This window comes from Hippocampus guttulatus, chromosome 7, assembly GCF_054856545.1.
Source record: "Hippocampus guttulatus isolate MCC_2025c chromosome 7, RoL_Hgut_1.0, whole genome shotgun sequence".
Taxonomy (NCBI): Eukaryota; Metazoa; Chordata; class Actinopteri; order Syngnathiformes; family Syngnathidae; genus Hippocampus; species Hippocampus guttulatus.
In genome coordinates, this window is record NC_141267.1 from 11,685,795 (window position 1) to 11,707,337 (window position 21,543).

General features: G+C 41.9%; 1 protein-coding gene across 14 annotated transcripts in view; it reads left to right on the plus strand.

Moving 5' to 3' along the window:
- Nucleotides 1-21,543, plus strand: part of adgrl2a (adhesion G protein-coupled receptor L2a) — a 106,161-nt gene that overhangs the window by 78,374 nt on the left and 6,244 nt on the right. For 6 of the 14 annotated variants that reach the window (XM_086115028.1, XM_086115034.1, XM_086115035.1 and 3 more), the window contains 17 exons: nt 179-478; nt 904-1,007; nt 1,278-1,463; nt 3,756-3,794; nt 5,732-5,915; nt 6,551-6,673; nt 6,782-6,981; nt 7,636-7,809; nt 8,501-8,707; nt 9,305-9,525; nt 10,440-10,506; nt 15,066-15,157; nt 16,933-16,977; nt 17,196-17,222; nt 18,621-18,789; nt 18,899-19,027; nt 19,966-20,062. In XM_086115028.1, the coding sequence (XP_085971154.1) occupies nt 179-478; nt 904-1,007; nt 1,278-1,463; nt 3,756-3,794; nt 5,732-5,915; nt 6,551-6,673; nt 6,782-6,981; nt 7,636-7,809; nt 8,501-8,707; nt 9,305-9,525; nt 10,440-10,506; nt 15,066-15,157; nt 16,933-16,977; nt 17,196-17,222; nt 18,621-18,789; nt 18,899-19,027; nt 19,966-20,062 (2,364 nt within the window). The remainder of the gene's footprint in view (nt 1-178; nt 479-903; nt 1,008-1,277; nt 1,464-3,755; nt 3,795-5,731; nt 5,916-6,550; nt 6,674-6,781; nt 6,982-7,635; nt 7,810-8,500; nt 8,708-9,304; nt 9,526-10,439; nt 10,507-15,065; nt 15,158-16,932; nt 16,978-17,195; nt 17,223-18,620; nt 18,790-18,898; nt 19,028-19,965; nt 20,063-21,543) is intronic. The other 8 variants (XM_086115036.1, XM_086115037.1, XM_086115025.1 and 5 more) reach the window with 3 other exon arrangements.

Sequence of the window (21,543 nt, forward strand, 5' to 3'; positions counted from 1 at the left end):
ACATATTTGTTGGACATGCACGTAGTTTTTCTTGATAGACTGGCTCTGGCATGATGTGGATAGTGCCAAATATATTCCCGCCAGTTTTCTGCAGCTGCAGCCTGAAGCCCGTACCAGATGCTTTTGTTGCGTAATCACATCCTTAAATATAAATAATCATATCGTGGCTTTTCTGCAGCTCCGCCTTTATCTCAGGCCAGCGTGTCCCCCCAGCCTCTGAGAACGACAACCGCCACCACAACAACCACAGTGCACCGGGGAGTGGCCAACAACACTACCACCACAACAGGGCCCAAAGAGGGCGGCAAGGGAGCGGCCAGGCCCCCTCCTATGATTCTGCAGACTACTTCCCCTCCGCCCCTGGAGTCGTTCCCTTTGCCCGAGCGCTTCTGCGAGGCCACTGAGAGAAGAGACATCATGTGGCCTCAGACCCAGCGGGGCATGCTGGTGGAGCGACCTTGCCCCAAGGGAACACGAGGTAAACAGGCCCCAGCTCGTCTCATGGGCCTCGCAACATGTTGCGCCCCTCAAGAGAACAGCCGAGTTGATTCGATGTGTCTGATATGCCAGTTTGCCGTGATCTCTTGATGTGCACAGGCCTAAAGTGAGCGTGGGGACTCTGTGAAGGCAGTTTCTAATAGAGTGCCTTTTGCCATGTCATGTCCAAACATAATTAAGCAATCTGTAGCGGCTCTGTTGTAGGCTCAGGTGTTTGGACCCAGAACACGGCATGGCGACATGCACTCGTATTGGACTGTGTGTGAAATTGTGTTAGGCCACATGGCTAATTAGGACAGAAAATGAGAAAAATGTTCACCAATGTCGAGCAAAAACCAACACAAGATGTTGCAAGAATGAAACTGGCTTACTTGATTGTACTTTTGTTCTTGTTATCTCGCACAGGCACAGCATCTTATTTATGTGTACTTTCCACTGGGACCTGGCACCCTAAGGGCCCCGATCTCAGCAACTGTACCTCCCACTGGGTCAACCAGGTAGCCCAGAAGGTGAGTGTGAACTCTTTATTTCTGTTTTTCTTCAAAGCATTATGTAAAATAAATCAATAAATAAAGAGTAAGAATAAATACATTTTAAAAGAAGATGGAAAATATTTGGACACTCAAATTATTAGTTATCAAAATAGTGTGCCGTGTGTATTTTTAGATTGCCTTAGTCAAATACACTACTTACACTCTTATTCTCGTGTAACTTGTCCTAATATGGCTGTTAATAGTAAATCTGTCTCCTTGCACCCTTGTAATTCTGCCCTCCCGCAGATCCGCAGTGGCGAAAATGCAGCAAACTTGGCCAACGAGCTAGCAAAGCACACAAAAAACCCGATCTACGCAGGGGACGTCAGCTCCTCAGTGCGCCTCATGGAGCAGCTGGTGGACATCCTGGATGCTCAGTTGCAGGAGCTACGGCCGAGTGAGAAGGACTCTGCAGGACGGAGCTTCAACAAGGTATCACTGCACGTAAAAAAAAAACATCTGATTATCTAATTGGCTGATTACACTGTAATCTCCAGTGTAGTCTAGCAGGATTGCTAATTGTCTTGTTTGTGTTTCAAAAGAATTCTCCCATCATGAGTTTATCGCTTACCTACGTGACAGAAATTCCATTGCTGATTCTTATGGTCATTATCCTAGTTTGCTTCTCTGCCAACATTGCTAGTTTTCTGTGGTGGTTAAAGGAAAAAAAAAAGCCAAAGAACAAGCAAAGTCTAATGTAGTTGTGTGCAATATGTTGATGCACGGCATAATAAATGATTGCAGTTTGACCTTCAGGGATTTGTGGAATTTATTGGGCATATTTTAACTTATGAATTTTGGTCAAACTCTATATAGATATGCATAGTTTCCCCATTTGTTTTGTTTAAGATCATCAAACATATATAAACATCACTGATCGTGCTAGTAAACATAAAATGCAGTTTTGAAATATTGATTTGATTTATTAAGGAAAAACCTTTCAAAGCTACCCGGTGCTGCCTGAAAAAGGACTTGCCCCCGAAACTCAATTGGTTGGGCCACCCTCAGCAGCAACAACTGACATGTTTTCTGTATATAAATGGCAACAAGTGTCACACATCTCTGTGGGGATATTTTTTCCACTCTTCCTTGCAGATTTGGTTTATTCAGCAATACTGGAGGGTTTTCAAGCATGAGCATCATTTTTAAGGTCGCGCTACAGCAATTCAAATCCGGATTTCAATCAAGCCACTCCAAAACCTTCATTTTGTTTTTTTTGAGCTGTTCAGAGGTTGACTTGCTGGTGTGATTTGGTTCACTGTCCTGATACAGACACAAAGTGCGCTTCAGTTTGAGGTCCTAACTGAAGGCCGAACACTCTCCCTCAAGATTTTTGGGTACAGAGCAAAATTTGCGGTTTCATCACTCACAGCAGGTCATCCAGGTCCTGTGTAGGCAAAGCAGCCCCAGACCATAACACTACCGCCACTATTTTTGATTGTACATTTTTTTTTCTGAAATGCTGTGTTACATTTACTGCAGATGATTTAGTTTTCTCGGACAGGTTCTATTTACAATTTGTGATTTCTTGATAGAGCAGGTCTGGAGGTAATCAGCCTCGTGTGGTCAATGAAAATAACTCAGCTTTCCCCAAAAATGTGACATGTCTCAGTTAATTGATGATTTGACAAGGGGGCAAGTAACGTAATTTCCGGAATATAAGTCACAGTTTTTTTTCATAGTTTGGCCGGGGGTGCGACTTACATGTATGTGTGAAATGGTTAACACATTGTACACATCACATGTTATTTTCTCGGCCTGTGTTGATACTTTCCACGTTGGTGGTAACTGAGAAAAACAACTGACAATGACTCTGACGTAAGCGACGTAGAAGAGGAAGCGCTGCATCTTCTACCTCCAGGGTTGGCGGAGTTGTTTAAAAGTGACACTGAGTATGAAGATTTCATTGGATTTCGTGATTTGGAGTGACGCTGATGGATTGGTAAATATGTTCGCATGTTCTTTGTGTTATAGTTGTCTAAATAACTCTTAGTATGTTACGTGAACATACCAGGCACATTCACAGTTTGTTGTTTTAAGCGTCATGTAACGTTAGCATATCGTACACTTATTTAGCCTGTTGTTCTCTAGTTTTATTTTTATTTTAAATTGCCTTTCAAGATGACATGTATGTTTTTGGTGTTGGATTTTATCAAATACATTTCCCCCAAAAATGCGACTTATATATGTTTTTTCCTTCTTAATGATGCATTTTTTGGCTGGTGCGATTTATAATCCGGAGTGACGTATAATCCGAAAAATACGGTACCTTTTTTCCACAAAGGGCCAGTTAGCTTCAAATGTTTTTTTTTCCCTTAATCAAATAAATCACAACTTAAAAACTGCATGTTATGTTTACATGCGTTGTCTTTGTCCACTATTTACTTTGTACATTTTTTTGATTATCGTAAACATTAAAGTGGGGAAACTATGCAAAAAAGATAATAATGGTATTTTTCATGGAGTCATTCTGCCTCCTTTCTATGTAACGTCCAATTTAAAAGAAACCACGAAATCTTGGCTGCATGCATTGCAGTCACACAATTTACGCAATGATCACGAATGTCATCCAAATCCCTCATTATTCATTGACCTACAGGTAAGAAGCGAGTCATTGATGAGATAGCTTGTGCATTCATTCTTCCAGGCTTACTTTGACTTCAAATCATCTGTCTTTCTCTGTTTTATCTCTTTTTTTTTCTTGATGAATTAAAACATAAAAAGCTTCAAAAACGAGAGAGGACATGCAGGGCGTACATGAAGGTACTGGAGCGAAGCTCTTGCCCCCAAAGCCACATGCTTGCTGCCACCCCCTCCTCTATGCCTGTGCTGTATGACCAGCTCGCATTCTGCAGCATGATTTTTTTTAAATGTATTTATTTATTTATTTATTGATTTATTTTTAAACTGATATGTACTCACTCTATCCTGTGTTCATTACACTTCCCTTCGTACAACCACATTCAAGTCAAATGTAAAAAATACAGTCATCTGGGGTTGACAATGTCTTGACATGATCATAAATGTCTCCTGTTTAATGTCTTAATTTAGATTCTGACCCAAGATTAAACATCAGGAGTCATAACAGCTAGTCTCCTGCATTCAGTCCTTATGTCCTACTTGTTTTGCTGCCTTGTTAATTTCTTCAGGGTTCATTCTAATGGAAAAAAAAAAGTAATCCCACCTTATTCATACTTTTTTTTCAAGAACCACCATCACCTGACTTTTCATCAACCGCAAAGTCAAACTTTAGCTCTTGTTTCACAATAACAGGTTTGAGGTCATAGGAGTAATTGTTTTCTGTAAATCGGTGCAATTTGTTCCACTTGGATAATAGGGCTACGTGGGCCAAATCTTTTTTTTTTTTCTCCCGAACACTGTCAGGTTCTGTTTATGCATCACAGTGTTGTGTCCAAATATATCCCTCCTCCACGATGGATGGCCGCGTCCTCCGCTTGCCACCAAAGTCAACACCTTCCTCCGTGCAGATCTGTCTTGTGGGACAGCATTAAAACAGATGGAGCAAAGTCACAAGCCACACGCAGACTAATTGCACGGCGAAGGGACAAATAACTTTTCATCCAATTGTTGACCTCACATTTTGGCTTACAAAAAGTGTTGAAAACACTAGTTGCTTCTTCCGTTGCAGCTCTAACAACTTTCACACTTCAGGGAAGGGTTGTTGGTTATCTCTCGTGAGTGTGAGTGCAAAAGGTGTTTGATGGACCTCAAGCCAGGACTCTTAACTGAATTCTTCCACACAGCATCCATGGAAGCAGGCCTTGGTGGATCTCACATTGTGTAGTGGAACACAGCTGTGTGTCAAGAAAATACTGTCCCCATGCTATTGCCATAAAAGTCCAAAATATCTTAATCAGAGAAAGAATTAACTAGCACGGGGACGAGCCCAATCCCTGATTGATTACATAATATACAAGATGTGTCCAAATACAATCGTCAATATAGAGTCTCCCAAAGCAGTGCTACAGAAGAGATTGATGGCCCAGCATTATCTGATACCTGCCATATTTGATGCACACGCATCACTTTTGAGCTGTCCTCTCCATCCACTGCATCATGAACACCACCTGTCTCTGGCATTGATTTCTTGTTTAGAGGTATTGATCTGGTTATTTCCTGAAGAAGGCTAAAGTAAATGCAAGAGTTTTGTTCACTCCCAAAAATGTGAAGCCAGAGGTATGTGTAGAAAACTGTAATTTTATGTTGATTCCTATGAATCTAAGTTCGAATTGTAATAAAAAGGGAACTTTTCCAATTTCAATACTAGAAGTGCCATCATGCTTTTGAGTTAATATCCATTTATTGGAGCAGAGCTGCTCACTGTCTACTCTTTGACCACAAGTGGGTGCATTGATGAGACGTCCTTGGAAAAGAAACCAAATCCGCTGCACTCATCATCCACAGTTTTAGTTTGCAACTCTCTTTTCGTCATAACATGCTTGTAACATCATGCATACAGTCCTCAAGGGCTGTTAAATCACTGTGATTTATTGTCTGGTCATATGATATTCTTTAATGTGATGATTCCGCTCAGCTTTTTATTCATCAGTGTCTGCATGCCCTTTTGTCATCAAATGCGAATGCAGATTTCTTCCCCCCCCCACCACCCCTACCCCCACCACACACAAAAAAAAATGCATTTAGTTTAGTTTTTCACTTTCCCCTGTTGTTTGCCACAGGCCATTGTAGATACAGTCAACAACCTGCTCCGACCCGAGGCTCTGAAGTCCTGGCAGGACATGAACAGCACGGAGCAGACGCATGCTGCCACCATGTTACTGGACACCTTGGAGGAAGGCGCCTTTGTGTTCGCCGATAACCTGATGGAGCCCGCCATCGTTAAAGTTCCTGCAGACAATATAAGTGAGTCGGAAACAGTAAACCGATAGGCTCTCCTGATTGACGCGAGCTCAGCTGATATGATTTGATTGAGGGAATTATTTATAAACGGAAAACAAGACGGCCACATAAAATGAGGACTTTCTCTTCATAAATTGCATCTTGACCTCCGGTACAGAAAAACATCACGTATTAGTTTAACGAGCCGCTTACTGACAAAATGATGAATATCGGACAATTAAAGGGGCCGGATTCTCTGATTGCAGATGCTTAGTTTATAAATGAATGTGTCTAGACCTTGTAATTCTATACATTAATGTGAGCATTAGTCGGCTACGGGGTATTTTGCGTATCCACTACCTGCCCTGTAATCCCCGTCATTCCCGTTAACGTTTAAAGCATACACATATGGCGTTTTCTTTGTCGCTTTGCATCGCTTCATTCAGAAAGCGTTTTACAAGGATGAATTGATGTCATTTTGATGGACGTTTATATTGTGTGGGGGTAATACGATCGTGGGTATTTATAAGAAAGCCTTGACATTAGTCTCCCGAGTCTTGTCTTATCTTATTGTCACGTCCCCAATTAAACATGTTTCGTTGTGATTTATAACCCCTTTTTTTCTCATCGCGACCATCTTCTAACTCCTCCTCCGGCAGTCCTGGATGTCTACGTGCTCAGCACAGACGGTCAGGTACAGGATTTCAAATTCCCACAATCCACCAAGGGGGGAATCTCCATCCAGCTTTCGGCCAATACCATTAAGCTCAACAGTCGCAATGGTGAGCTCCATTAAGGAAGGATGATTACGTGTTTGCAAGAAAAATGAAAAATTCATATAACATCATTGCATAGCAAGATGCTATTCATCCTTTATTTTTTCCATGTAGGAGTTGCAAAGCTGGTGTTTGTCCTCTACAAGAATTTAGGGCAGTTTCTCAGTACAGAAAACGCCACTATTCAGATGCCCAACGACGCTTACGGACACAACCTGTCCGTCAATTCCGACATCATCGCTGCCTCAATCAACAAAGAATCCAGCCGAGTTTTCATCAATGACCCAGTGGTTTTTACCTTGGAGCACATAGATGTGAGTGGAGTCGGGGTCATGATGGGATTGGGGCCGGGAGGTTGTGGGGGGTTGAAACATCTAGAAAGTAGAGGGAAGGAAGAATTTGAAATCCAAATGTCTTGTTCGGTCATTCTGTAGTTTATTTAAGTCACTGAACATCAAATTAAAGCCGCCTTTAGAACCTAAGTGAATTCTTAATGAAAACTAATTCCTTAATCAACATTGGGATATAAATGATAGCCATTTTCTTTTATTGTGGGGGGGAAATTAACTCCTAGATTAGCTGTACAATCTAGGATGAAATTACTGGAGCACCAATTATCTCTATTCTTTTAAAGTTGTCTCTGAGTTCCCCGAGGGCGACGCGGGGATCCATTCTTTATCAGAGAAATGGTGCAATTCCAAAGACGTGGCGTCAAACAATTATGCTTCACTGTTATTAAAGCCTCATATATCCAAGAACGTGTCGCTTGATTTGGTAAGCGTGTGCTAAATGAGATACAACGTATGAATTGCTTCATAAGAGCTGTGAAGTGAGAAATCCTCATCCGTATCAGTGCGGAAAAATACTTTGTACGAGCAGGGGGTAAATGGCCTTTGTGTTGTTCATCTACTTCAATTTCAGGCAGTCAATTATTGGGACACTTTAGCATATCTCTTGTTATCTTGCAGATGGAGCACTACTTCAACTCCAATTGCTCCTTCTGGAATTATTCCGAGCGGAGTATGATGGGCCACTGGTCCACGCAAGGCTGCAAACTCCTTGAGTCCAATAAAACACACACGTCTTGCTCTTGCAGCCACCTCACCAACTTCGCCATCCTCATGGCCCACCGCAAAATCTCGGTATGTCATTTTTGTGTTCCGCGCTTATATTCATCATCTTTCCTTGTTCCAGGTGAAATTGGTGAAATTCGGAAATGTTCCTTATTCTAGTATTTGTCAGTTAATCATCTTCAAGTTTTCAAAGATGAATATTCTTTGCCAAAGCGAAAATGTTGCAATATCTCTCCAAAACCTTTTGACAGTTGAATATCATTTCAGATTCTCTATTGACATCTAATTTTCAGTCAATCAAAATTTTTCATCTTCAACCATGACAATGTTGACTGTGAATCAGTTTCATGTGAGTGACACAGGATGAAGAAAGTGAAGCTAATTGGCTTTGAAGCTTGAGAGGTCCAAATGTGAAAATACTTGAGTGTGAATTGCCAATGAGGCAATATTAAAATGTTTTCAAGAGCAGAAATAATAATGCCATCCATGAGCTACTTTCAGTAGAAAAGTGGCCTGGGATTATCGTATTATTGCGACCGTTTCAACAAAAGGCAGGCTTTGGTTTGACTCAAGGGAATAAACATTTGATTAAAAAATACCGCATCAGATGTGACACTGGACCATAAGTGTAATGCTTATAAAAAGGTGGTTGTGGGTTTTAGTAGTAATGTTTTGCAAAAAAACATGAAATGGTGTTTCTTTTTTTTTTTTTTTTCGCACGTGTAAAGCAGTGTGTGATATTTATTCATATTTCTCGCAGGTCAACAGACAACATGAGCTGCTGTTGACTGTCATCACCCGCGTGGGCATCGTGGTGTCGCTCGTCTGTCTAAGCCTGAGCATCTTCACCTTCTGCTTTTTCCGAGGCCTGCAGAGTGATCGCAACACCATCCACAAGAACCTCTGCATCAATCTCTTCCTCGCTGAGTTAATATTCCTAATTGGTATCGATATGACAGAGCCCAGGGTAAGAGGGCAGGGCGTGCACCCTAATGATTTACTCTGCATTCGTTCCTTTTCACGTTATCGCCTCACAACCCCGCAAAATAAGGCTAAAGACTCTTCAGAGTTAAATGGATGAGACTTTAAGTGTTGTTTGTTCCAAAGCCTCTCGGCTTATCCCTGACATGACATGAGCAGGACAGCATCATTAACTCATTCACCCCCAAAGACGTTTCTAAACGTCTTTTCAGACTTGGTCCAGAATTGGCTGGTACTGAATGAGTTAATATAGGTGACTAAGAAGCCGTGTCCACGCCTTGACAGATGCCCCCGCTGCCCCATTTAAAGTATAGTCGCCATGGTTTCACTTAATTCATGTCATGTTAAACTTTGTCATCAACTATTTTACCATAGGTTGCTGCTGGGTGATACAATACTTCCAATTAAAACCTCACTTTTGGACAAAATTCAGCTTCATTAGAAGAGGTTTTAGCCGTTACTGTTTACTTCCTCCTTCAGTTTTCTCCCATATGTTATGCAAGCTTCAATCTAAGAGTGTTTATGGTTAATACGTTTTGGATAAATCGCATCTTCTTTCATTTGGATGTGTGTTCTCACTCAGATTGGTTGTGCAATCATTGCGGGGATCCTCCACTTCTTCTTCTTGGCTTCCTTTTCCTGGATGTGTTTGGAGGGAGTCCAGCTGTACCTCATGCTGGTGGAAGTCTTTGAAAGTGAATACTCGCGGAAAAAGTACTACTACGTATCTGGTTACCTATTTCCCGCCATCGTCGTTGGCGTCTCCGCAGCGATCGACTATGGAAGCTATGGGACAGAAAAAGTGTAAGCAAATCATTCTAGCCCATTTTATTGAAACAAAAATGTACAGTACTCTCTGTTTCCACTGTATGCAAACACCCCAAGGCCAGCATCAAACATCAGCCGGGATGTGCAGCTGTTCAATTTTTCATGTCATTTGAAAGTGTCTGAAAGACTCAACACTGCGGTTGAATCAGGGAGGGGATTTGGTGTGGCTACATTAATGCCTTTCTCCTAAAAGACCCTCAGGTGACCTCTTGTTTGTAAATGCCTTCTGCAGAAAAAAGCTTTTTACATAGATTAATGACCGCATCGTTGCTAAGACTATGAAGTGGGGCTACTTAGGGTCTTTCCTTTGTTCTGCCCCAATGGTCAATCTGTAAAAAGAGCTTTCGTGGTTAAATATTAATGGATGAGAAATCATTCATTCTATCGGCCGAAAGACGCCAATCCTACGGGTGGGCGTAATAATCAGTGATTCCATTAGTTGATTTTTTAAAAAATTGATTTTTGTCCAAGAAACAAATCTTGAAGCGTCTTGAGTTAAGAGTGAGTGCAGTACCTGGCAGCAGCCAGCAGAGGTGCTGTTGATTCTGTCCTGCTACAGACCAACAACATTGTTGTCATTGTGAAGTCACGCTCAGACAACTTCTCTGTGCGCATTCTTCCGTCCAGCACAGCACTGATCAACTACAAATTTTAATCAGAGATTGCTTTGTGTCCCAAAATGTAGTTTTGTCGCTGATTTCAAAAATGTTTTCAAGGAAAACAAACAAAAAAAGAGCCTCATCCAGAAACGTTTACTTCGTATGTCTGATTAAAACAATTTCGAAACATTTGTTGACCAGTGTAATTTGTGGTTGATTTACTCCATCTAGGAAACTAGGGTTTCTCTATCCCATTCTGAAATGTGTATTTTGTGCCTTTCTTTCTTTCAGATGCTGGCTCAATGTGGATAATCATTTCATCTGGAGTTTCATAGGACCTGTCACTTTTATCATCATGGTAAGCTTTAAGTTGTATTTTCTCTGAAGAGTGAAGCTAACAGAGTGAGTGGGCGAGATAAAGGAGATGCAGGGAAGCGATTAAGGTAGAAGTGAGAAGAAGAATCAGCAGGATTTTCTTTTCTCCGAACCTCCTTGTGCCAAAGAAATTTTTTGAGCCGTCCCACAATAATCTCTCAGCAGGCTGACGCAGATCACGATCTGATAGTGTGTCTCTACCTTTACGCGGTGCACAGAGATAGCTACAGATGGAAGCTGTTGTTTTACAGTGACGTGCTATGATCCGTGCTTTCAAGTAAAATGGCACGTTAAGATTTTATAGCTGCTATGTTCCTCCCCTGCACCGGCCTCCTTTTTGTGTTGTATGTCAATTGTAAATAGCAGATGACGGCATCAGTGAAAGGCACAGCTTTGTTTGGTCAAGGACCGTTAGAGGTGAAGGACATATAGCATATGTGCCATTGAGCCATGCAATTATTTACTGGTCGTGACATTATTATCTCCCGCTGCAGACCAGAGTGTGTGTGTGTTAAAAACATCCTGTGTTAGCCCATACATATTACCCTTCTTACCACACCATGTTTTAGCTTACCCTCATGCACACCAGGAAAGATGCGGGAGCTCGGCAAACTTCTGTCAGCTTTGCCGGCCAGATGGGTTACATTTGTTCAGCGCTGTGTTCATTATCCAGCATCACGGTTGCCGCTGTATCTACCGATGCAGTGACCTCTTGTTGAGCATTAAACGGACTATGAAAATCTGCTACAGTGAGAGAAGGGAAGGCGGCATCCATGTCAAATCCTAGCCAGTCTCTGCAAAGCCCCAAGGTGTTTTGAAATGAGCAATACTCTTCTGCTTTTTCGCCTGTGTAAGAACACATAAAGATCTCTATCTGAAGTGCATTCTGTGTATATTGAAACAAAGCAGCGAAAAAAAAAACTAGATTACTGACTGTAAACCTCATAGATGAAAAATTCCTTCCTTGATACCATATTTTTTGGCGGATAAGTCACACCGTTTTGCTTAGTTTGTCTGGTTCTGTAACTAATACTCGGGCCTGACTTGTACAGTATAGATTAAAATGGCCCTTCGGCTGGCACCCAAAATCCCTGCATCGTGTCAGCTTTCTTGAGGCAATTGGCAAATACCTTTGGTTCATGAATGCCATTGGTCACCTTCTATTTAGCATATAAAGAAGGTGGTGGTAATGCACCCACAAATGTGACTTATACTCAGATAAATCCGATTTATACTCCGATAAATACGGTACATGCGCCATCTCTGCAATTTTTGGTGTAAATCAATTCAGTATCAATACACAAAAAGCAAAAACTGCAGAATCACTCAGATTAAAGAATGTGTCAATAGCAGTAAGTGGGTTCCACACCTTTCAATAACTCTTACGTTTTCCATTTTTCTTCACTGGTTTGCAATACACTCAGGACAAAAGTGAATGTGCTGCATAGTTGTAAAACGGTACCTCAACAAGCCAGCTTGCTTCATCGTCTTTGCTAGCGCTCTGACAGACACGCAGGAGCATGTTTTTCTTTTCTAAATTGGACCCTCATTGTTTTCCAATCGGATGTTGCTTCCGTAATGATTTGCATGAAAAATGTGTCTGGATCAGTCTCCCGGCGGTGATGACCGCACGGATAGAATCATGACCCTTGCGAGTCGCTAATGTATTGGAGAGGAGCTAATGTGTGACAGGAATGAGCTTTTGCAGAACTCGCTCCTCTGGTTCGGTGCAACAAATGACTCAAAAAGACAAAGTATTGTGGAAAGGCTGATCTCAAGGGAGTGTGCAGGAGCAAGGTTTGCCTGCACCACCAGTGACCTCTCGACAAATTGGCTTTGTCCTTGTCAATGAAGGAGAGCGGAAGCGGTCCATGAGCAAGAAGAAAATGAGGGAGGAAGAAAGGTGTTATTGTGGCTCAAGTCTGCGTTTAAACCATGTTGCATTGGTTTTCATCAAGAGAAGTCATGCAATCCCTTGTGCTTTTTTTTTTGTTCTGTTTTGCTATTTCTACCACATTATTGTAGACGATACCAGACGATATAGTATACATGAAATTAAGTTGTCCTGCAGCTGTTGTGAAAGCGCCACAAAAATAAAGATAAAGTAGTACAATACACTACTTTAGGCGGCATGGCAGTCGACTGGTTAGTACATCCGCCTCACAGTATAGAGGCCCGGGGTTTGATTTCAGCCCTGGCCTTCATGTCTGGAGTTTGCATGTTCTCTCCGTGCCTGTGTGGGTTTTCTCTGGGTTCTCTGCTTTCCTGTCACATTTCAAAAACAAGCATGGTAGGTTAATTGAATTCTCTAAATTGTCTCTAGGTGTGATTGCGTGTGCATGGTTGTTTGTCTATGTGTGCCGTGCGGCTGGCAGGCAACCAGTTCAAGGTGTACCCCGCCTACCGCCCGAAGACGGCTGTGGTAAGCTCTAGCACACCTGCAACCCTTGCGAAGATAAGTGGCTCAGATAATGGATGATTATATATCTCAGTGCACAACATATTACTTTAGTCACGTTCTTGTTTAATTTGTAGCTAAAAATAAACATATTCAATTCATAGTCATTCACATCAACTCCTAATTTGGCAAAGCATTGCGAAGATCTGGGTGGGATACATTGAAGTTGTGCACAACTGTGCATTTCCAGTGAATTTTCCTTCCTAGCCATAGACAACAAAGCAGGCTGAAAGAAAAGCTGATGGAAGGCACTTAGATCATTGTCGTCTCTGGGCACAGGGAGTATTAGCTCCATGAAAGGGGTACATGGAAATAATGAATGTACTGTATGCTTGTGGTAGTTGGGGGTAAACCATTAGTATGCTTGAGCTAACATGAACACAAGGCCTTTTGGATCATGACACGTCGCAAGCAGTTCTTATCATGTGGACAGCTCCATCTGCACCTTAAATATTTTATCCCCAGCAGTTCATTTAGAGTTCAGTGTGTACACACGCAGGCTACCTTGGAAAATGTGAAGGGGGCAGGAGGGGGGGGGTGGCTTTCTCCTGATGTCCCAGTGTGGCAAGGTTGCATCTGCATGGCTTGCGGTGATGGTTCCCAGACAGAAGAGACAGAGTGAAGGATGGAGGACGAAGGAGGATCCCCAGGGAAGCGCGTTGCTGGGGGTGGGGGACATGTTCCGTGCAGCTAGGTTACTTTAAAGCTCTGTGTCACTCTCCGCTGTCTCATTGGATCCATGTCACCACTCGATGTGAAAGGGGGCTTTTCAAAACTCCTCCCGTCCCTCCCCCGCACACCCCCCGCCCGCACCCCACAGCTCCAGTCCCCACTGTTTGACTCATTCCGGTGGATGATGGAAATAATCGCTGATACCTGCAAAACAAACACGGGTTCATTGCCATTCGTGATATAAACCGAGGCACTTGATTCAGCGTTCTCTCCCCACCCTATCCCTAGTATACAGCCTGCGTTATTGTGTTTTGCACCATGAGCTGATTGCATGAGGAGGGGCGATGTATCGATCACAGGCAGTCTTTTCATAGGAGAATACGCAAACACACACACACACACTTGCACACACAATCTGTTTAAGAATGAGTGGCCACGGTCCGAGTGGCACCCACAAAGGTCGTTTATTTCATTCCCTCCCACCAGGCAAAGTACGCATCTCCATTTTATTCTTGGAGGGCTTTGTTATGCTGTTTGTAACCCAGCACTTAAAAGTTCAGTTTCAAAGTCTGGTGACATGCGTTGTCTTTGATAGGCATACACTCCAATTCATCATTCTCAGATATTCTTTGCCTTTTTTTTTTCTTTAAGGTTCGCCTGCTCGTTTGAGTGCATGAACATGCTGAGTCGAGGTCTACCTTGTTCCAGAATAAATATTATTTGAAGTGAATTTATTTGAAACAGCTCCTCTCTGTCAGTCCATACAGGCTTTGCGTCTCAAAATCACAGTATTGATTTTCAAGGTAACCCAAAAAAACTAAAAACTAAAAAACCCTCTCTCAACACGTCAGATTCTTTTTTTCCCCCCCAGGCTGTTATGTGCCACTGATTCCCTTAAGATTTAATACACTAAAATGCTACCCCCCCCCCTCCTCTTCATCTCACCGATTTGTGGTCTTTTCTCTAGTGTGCAGAGGAATCGAAAAATGTACAATGTTCCCTTAAGCCTTTTGTTGCTGGTTATATTTCAGTATGTGCATAAAATGATGCAGTTGTACAACAACATGGTTTCTTATTACCTCTTCTCCTTTTTGTTCCCCCCTGAATTCCTCAGACTGAGGAGTCCGTTCTCTTTTTTTTTTTGTTCCTTCTCTGATGGATTTTAATGCTTTCTCATGCTTTTATTGATATGGAATGACACTAAATTTGGCGCCACTTGGCCGGTCGTCTCTCGACTGGAGCGATGGATGTTTATTGGATTAGTCTGCAGACATGCAGGATTGGCCTCCCTCCTCTTTTATTTTGGAACTTTGATGCAACATTGACCAAGATCCTTTTTTTTTCTTCTTCTTTTTTCCTCTGTTAGTTATTCATCCTTATGCATTAATACTGCCTTATCTCCGATTTGACAGCTCAATCTGATTTTCCTGGTCATCACTATGTACAAAATGGTGAAGCACTCAACCACCCTGAAACCAGACTCGAGCCGACTGGAGAATATCAAGTAAGTAAAGTCTCCGCTGCACAATAGCCACATCCTACTTATAAGTAATATAACACTGCTGCTATTTACCACTGTCCATGAAAACTTAGGCTCTGTGACTCTGGCGGAAAGGCTTTTTAACTTATTTGAGCAATACTTTTTTTTTTTTTTAGTCCTTCACTTTTTAAGAAATGGAATCATGTAGAAATACAATCTGTCACACCAAAAGCTGTTTGTGAAATGATGACCAGGCCTTCCGATTGGGTCTTAGAAATCAATTAATCCCGTGGAAAATGGAGGCAATCAATTTCCAGGATCAAATTGGGGCCATTATAAAACTAGATATGAGTTAACCACCGCTGTTGATGAAATACTAGAGTTAAATGACAAAAGCGAGATGCAATGACTACACGTGTGGTGTGCATATCTGAGGAGGCGTATTTTATTCTGCAATGCAAAAAACACTTGACAGATGTTTTTATTTGTATATGGCATGATTTCGTCAAAATAACAATATGATCAAAATAACAGACCTCCATCCCGGCCCATATATATATGCACGTTTTAATCAATTTATTTGAGCAACTGGGAAATAGTAAGTAGGAATTGAGCACCCTGACTGGCATCTTGCCTCGCCAAGTGGAAGCAGAGGCCAGAGTGTGGAAAACGAGCAAGTAGCCCTATAAATGAAAGCATTTGAAATCACAGAGGCCGCAATTTGCTCGATGTCTTGTAGCCCCCGTGCACTTCTTCACCAAGCCATCAAGTAAGTGTCGTTTATGAGAAGCTCACGCTGTTAAATCGCTCATTTGCATTCATCAACAGTCAATATACTGTAGCTCTGCTTACTTTACACTTGCTAATTTAACCATGTCTCCCGCCGCCCCAACCAAGCACACACACATGCACACACTTTAAGTGAGTGCCCATACAGATTCTCACCAAGCCACTGAATTACACGTAATAAATGGCATCATCACCTCTTTGTATCGTGCCTGGGGCGGACTTTGGAGCTTTGACTGTTTCTGTTCTCAGTGAAGTGGAACTACTGACCGAGACCCAAATTGTTGCAAACTGTTGAAGCATAGATATGACAGTATGATTTGCTTCCAACTTTAAATTGCATAGAATGTCACAAATCACGCCCTTTCACCTCTCCAAGGGTGAGGGTACAGCGGAAAAGCAACCATATGTTTGAAATGTTTTTGTTTTTTTTTCAATCCCAGTTTCTAACCCAAGAAATTAACACAAACCCTTTCACAAAACCACAATAGAAAATTTGCTGCTGGACATTTTCTGAAGCTGTAATTGCTTGTTTATTTATTTATTTAGTTTTGCATACATTTGAAAACAGTATTCACAGGCCGCTAATCAGGGGTTACACATTGCTCATCTGAACAGTGCAAGGGCAGCAGTCATGCTCATTTCAGCCGTGATTTCATTATTTACTTTTCCTAACAAATGTGTGACAACATTGCGGTGAATGTGCAATCAAGAAGAGCAGACAGGAGAACGGCTTATTTACGCACCCGGGTGGATTTGAGCTTTTCCACTCGCATATTAAGGAAACCACAATTTGTTCTTTGTGCTCGGAACCTTTCTCTTCAAATTGTTTATTCCGGCAAGGATTTTCCGTCTATTAATAGCATCATTGTGGTCTTTTTGTTTGTGTTCTCATGGCACTGTTTTAGCGGCAGTGTCTCTGCATGTTGCATGTAAAAGCAAATTTAACACGCAGCCTCTCCTTTCTCCTCTCTTCTCTGTCACTCTCTTCTCTGTGGGGCAATCCATGCCAGTAATTATCACGTTTGTGACGGCTACTATAATACTGATTTGCCTGGGTAAGCTTTGACTTTACACCTCGGCTAATTATACACACACACACACACACACACACACACACACATGCTTATTTAAATGTACCAACTCATGGTCAACATAGCCTACGAATGCTACAATTGAATCATCAGCAACCTGTATGTTTATTGTCTACTGAGCTTTGCAGTCCAATCCTTGCTGCGATCTAATTGTGCTTCTCTCTTCCTGCTTCTCATGCTAGCTATGAAGATAATAAACAGTTTATCAAGTAAGGACGCATTGACCAGAACCCGTCAATTTCTCCTTAATTCTATTTCCTCTCCTGCCTATTTCTCTTTCCTGTTTCCAGTTGTTACTGGGTCATCCGTTCTCTGCCAGACAGCAACCTTTAAACGAATCAGTCCTGTCTTTGTGAATCTTTCCTCTCACTATATACATTGTGTTGTTGTATTTTTGTGGCGACTTCACCCAACAGGTGGTATTTTGCCCTTACTCCTTGAACTCTTTCCTCAAGTGCTGGTAGTTACTTGCAAGGTTCAGACACAGATAAAATACTGTACCCTCGGATTGTGCTGTTTGTTTTGAGAAAACGTTCCTGTGAAAAAGGTGTAATGGGATTTCAAAGCTCTGCATATTTTTCGTGGTTGTCTTATCAGGGTTTTAAATTACTGCACTAATTATTATTTTTTCTCTTTTCATAATATGGAAAAGGCGCAGGAATTTGTGTCCATATAAAGGAAATTAGTTTCCTTTTCTTCCCTATTATGTTTAGCATTGCATTTTACACAAAATGACAGAACAACAAAAACAATGAAGTGATACTTTTTTCCCATGGTGTTAACAAGCGCGTTTGCAACTTACAGAATTATTTTCTAGCTTCCTTTGACATTCTTAACAGCACGGGGCAATAACATTATTTGATTTAAAGGTGTTGGTCAGTTCGTTTGTTAAAGGGGGAGGCAAGTCAAAAACTTTCTTTTCAATCATGTCTTCTATCCTTCCTCACTAGTCTAAACACAAAATTCTGATTAGTATTTTGTTGGTGGAATATTAATTAAGCAGAAAAAGCCGGCCGTTTTTAGCCATCTCAGAGGGCGGCAATTTTTGCCACCAAAACTGCCTAAGGGTATGGTCATGTGACATTCACAAGCTCAGTCCTGAGTGGCAAAATGCCCGCAACTGCGATGGATAAAAACGGGTGGATTTTGCCGCTTAATTCATATTTCCCAAACCGCTACATTAAACACCGTATTGATTAAACTCGTGGGGCCGCAGAGAACATATTACTGTAAAGACATTTTTTAACATGACTTCCCCTTCAAGGGTTTTATTGAAGAGCTGCATTTTATTCTGACTGAATAGAAAATATGGAACAGATCTGAACAATACAAAGCATCACACTGGAAAAAATGATATTTTTGGGAGAAAAGGTTAGAAAGACATGCCCTTCAATTGTTTTCTTTGCTTTTATTCAGTCATGTTGTAGGTCTGTGCTGGATGAGTTTTATTGGTGGCTCACTTGGACAGGATTTTCAGCTTTCCTGTCCCCTTTCTTAGTAATGCTCCATTTATTGATTTGTCAGAGACATATAAGCTATTCATGCAGAATTGAATGTCTTGCTTTTTTTGTTTGTTTGTTTTGTTTTTGTTTTTGGCCATTTTCTAGATCCTGGGTCATGGGTGCCTTTGCGCTTCTCTGTTTGCTGGGTCTGACCTGGTCCTTTGGACTCTTCTTCATCAATGAGGCCTCCATTGTCATGGCATATCTCTTCACTATATTTAACGCCTTCCAGGGGATGTTTATCTTCGTTTTCCACTGCCTCCTCCAGAAAAAGGTAGGTTTCATGACATCCGGCAGTGCTCAGCAGAACAGATGGCAAGCCTTTAGAGCACTTCGACACATCTTGAAGATTTCCGGAGAGCCATGTTTGTCTGTACTCGTAGGTCCGCAAAGAGTACAGCAAATGTTTCCGTCACACGTACTGTTGTGGAAGGCTGCCAACTGAGAGCTCGCATGGCTCAGCAAAGACTTCCACGACACGGACAAGCGCACGCTACTCCTCTGGTACCCAGGTAGATCCTCAAGCTTGCACAAGCGGATTGACTAGCTACATCCTCCGAATTTCTTATGTTCCTTTCTTTTCTGCTGGCCCACTTAAGCTTCTGCCACCTTTCTCACTAATGCCATGTGCATGTGAAATAGAATTGCACGTTTTATTCGGCATTGCACCATATTTGACTTTGGGTCAAGCCAAAATGACATGATTGCCTCCGTGATCGGTGGGTTAGCTCGCTAGCTTTCAACATCAGAATGCCAATGGAAGAACGGATGGGTATTTGACTGCATTTCCTTTGTCCACCGCTTAAAAGTAAGGCTCAAAGTCAAACAGTCTTTTTCTGATGCAGGTTGACTTTCAAGTTGAATTTCGGGTTAAACGGTGACTAAAGATGCTAAATAAAACGAAAGTAAAATATATCGACTCCCCCAAGATGGCTGACAGATATGTAGTGGGGTAGATCAGGACATCTTCCGGTGACAAAGGTAAAACTAGAATTAAATGATGTCTGCCTGTCCAAAAAAATGCCATAGAAAAAGCAGAACGTGCACGCATTGCAATGGCAGTGTTGTTTTGAACAACATAATGCTCCGCAATGGAGGTCTGTTTTGATGTACAGGATTGTAGCGCAGCTTCTCATAGTTTACAGCAAATTCTTGGTTACAGCCAAGTAGTACACTATGTGATTAATCAACAATCATTCCACACAATGGACCCATTTCAAAATGATCGGCTAATTAGTTATGCCCACACCTTTTCACTTTTCCAATGTGTTCAGCAAGTGACGAAGGCTAAAAGCATTCATTTTGAAAAACGGTGACATTGGAGACAGCGTCGCTGTAATTATAAAAAGTGGGCGGAGGAAGATGGCGCACATAACTCAAAGCAATGAAAGTGGATCTGCACAGCGGGCTTGTTTAAAGTCCTAATGACTGTCCCTTGTTGACCTGACAGAGTCGAATCAGGAGAATGTGGAATGACACCGTAAGAAAGCAATCTGAGTCCTCTTTTATCTCAGGTGACATCAACAGCACCTCCACCCTTAACCAAGGTCAGTTCACACCTCATTTCTCTCCACATCTCTCACACACACCCCTATGCACACATTTCATCACCCGGTTTAAAAATACTCCTCCTCGCCGCCGCAAAGGATGGTACCTCGGCAATCGTAATAAATGGCCGCAGCTTGAAAAGACAGAGCCGTGCGGTTAGAAAAGGAAAAAGAAATTATCTCGGCCTTTCGTCTAGTCTCCCTGTTGTGTCCACAAAGGATTACTAAAACCCGTCCTCAAATAATCCGTCCGGTCAACCCTAAAGTGGGGCGAGGATAGAACATTTCCTATTGAAGTGCTGGCTGTCCAAACGGCGTACAGAGAAACACGCACAGCACATATGGAGACAAAATTAAAAATGAGGAAACTGAATTGAAGAAACCAAGACCTGAATATTTGAAGAAAGAAGCCATTTGTTGCCTGGCATCTGAGGTGACCTCGGTTACGTTCAAATGGTGAGGGGATGAAAAAAAAAAGAACTGTCATTTATTATTTAGCTTGAACACAAATATGATGATGAGAAGATGATGTTCAACTCTGGCTGACCCGTAGCGCTTAGCGTGTTGCTCGGCTTTCTCCTGTCTCTTAAATGGCTTTTGGTGCATGTGAAGGAGAAGCGGGCCTATTCCGAGGCAGTTAACAAACCCACCCTGCTTCGATGCCAATACCTGCACATCTCTGCCTTCACTCTCTTTTTTCACTGTCACTTCTTACAAGGTAACTCACTGCACCTCTGGCTCCGAGGCACATTTTGACTCGCTCATACACCTCTAACAAAATAGAAGTCGAGCTCTTCTCCCCACAGTGTCGAGCCGTGAAGTTGTTAATGTAAAGGTTAGATATTGATCACTCCGGGGTGTAGAAACCTAGCTACCCTGGAGAGCCACTGCACTAAACGAGGACTCTATCTCCTGGAAGCACTTCCTGTCATTAAAAGCATCCCTGAAGTCTGCCCAACGGACAGACAGATGGCATTTAACACAGGTGAATAATGACACTGGAGATGCCTTCATTCCCTGAAATACATTAGAAGCTGGTTAAAAAAAGAAATGGAGAGGAGGATACGGTTTGGAGGAAAATGTGACGTCTAATTCATGATATAAAATGCTCTAGACAAGGAAGGGGCAACTTAAATGCTGGAGTTGGCCACACTCTTTCATCGTGCCATTTGAAATATGGGCAAAATATGAGCATACATGCAAAATATAAGCTGTCAATATACAGTATTTAAATTTGTATTACATTGGTCAATGCATGTATTTGAAAAAATGCAGTCCTAATCCAACAAAAAAGAGTCTGAAGCAAACAATAAAGTAACCATGAACTGTATTTCTTTTTTTTTTCTATTTCAAATGACTTTCTTGAAGAAAAACTACCATTAATGGATGGCACAAAACTGCTGACCAAGAAATGAACATTAAGTGCTCAATTTTTTGTTCTTCACAAAAATCAACTTACTCAAAATGTCAAGATTATTGAA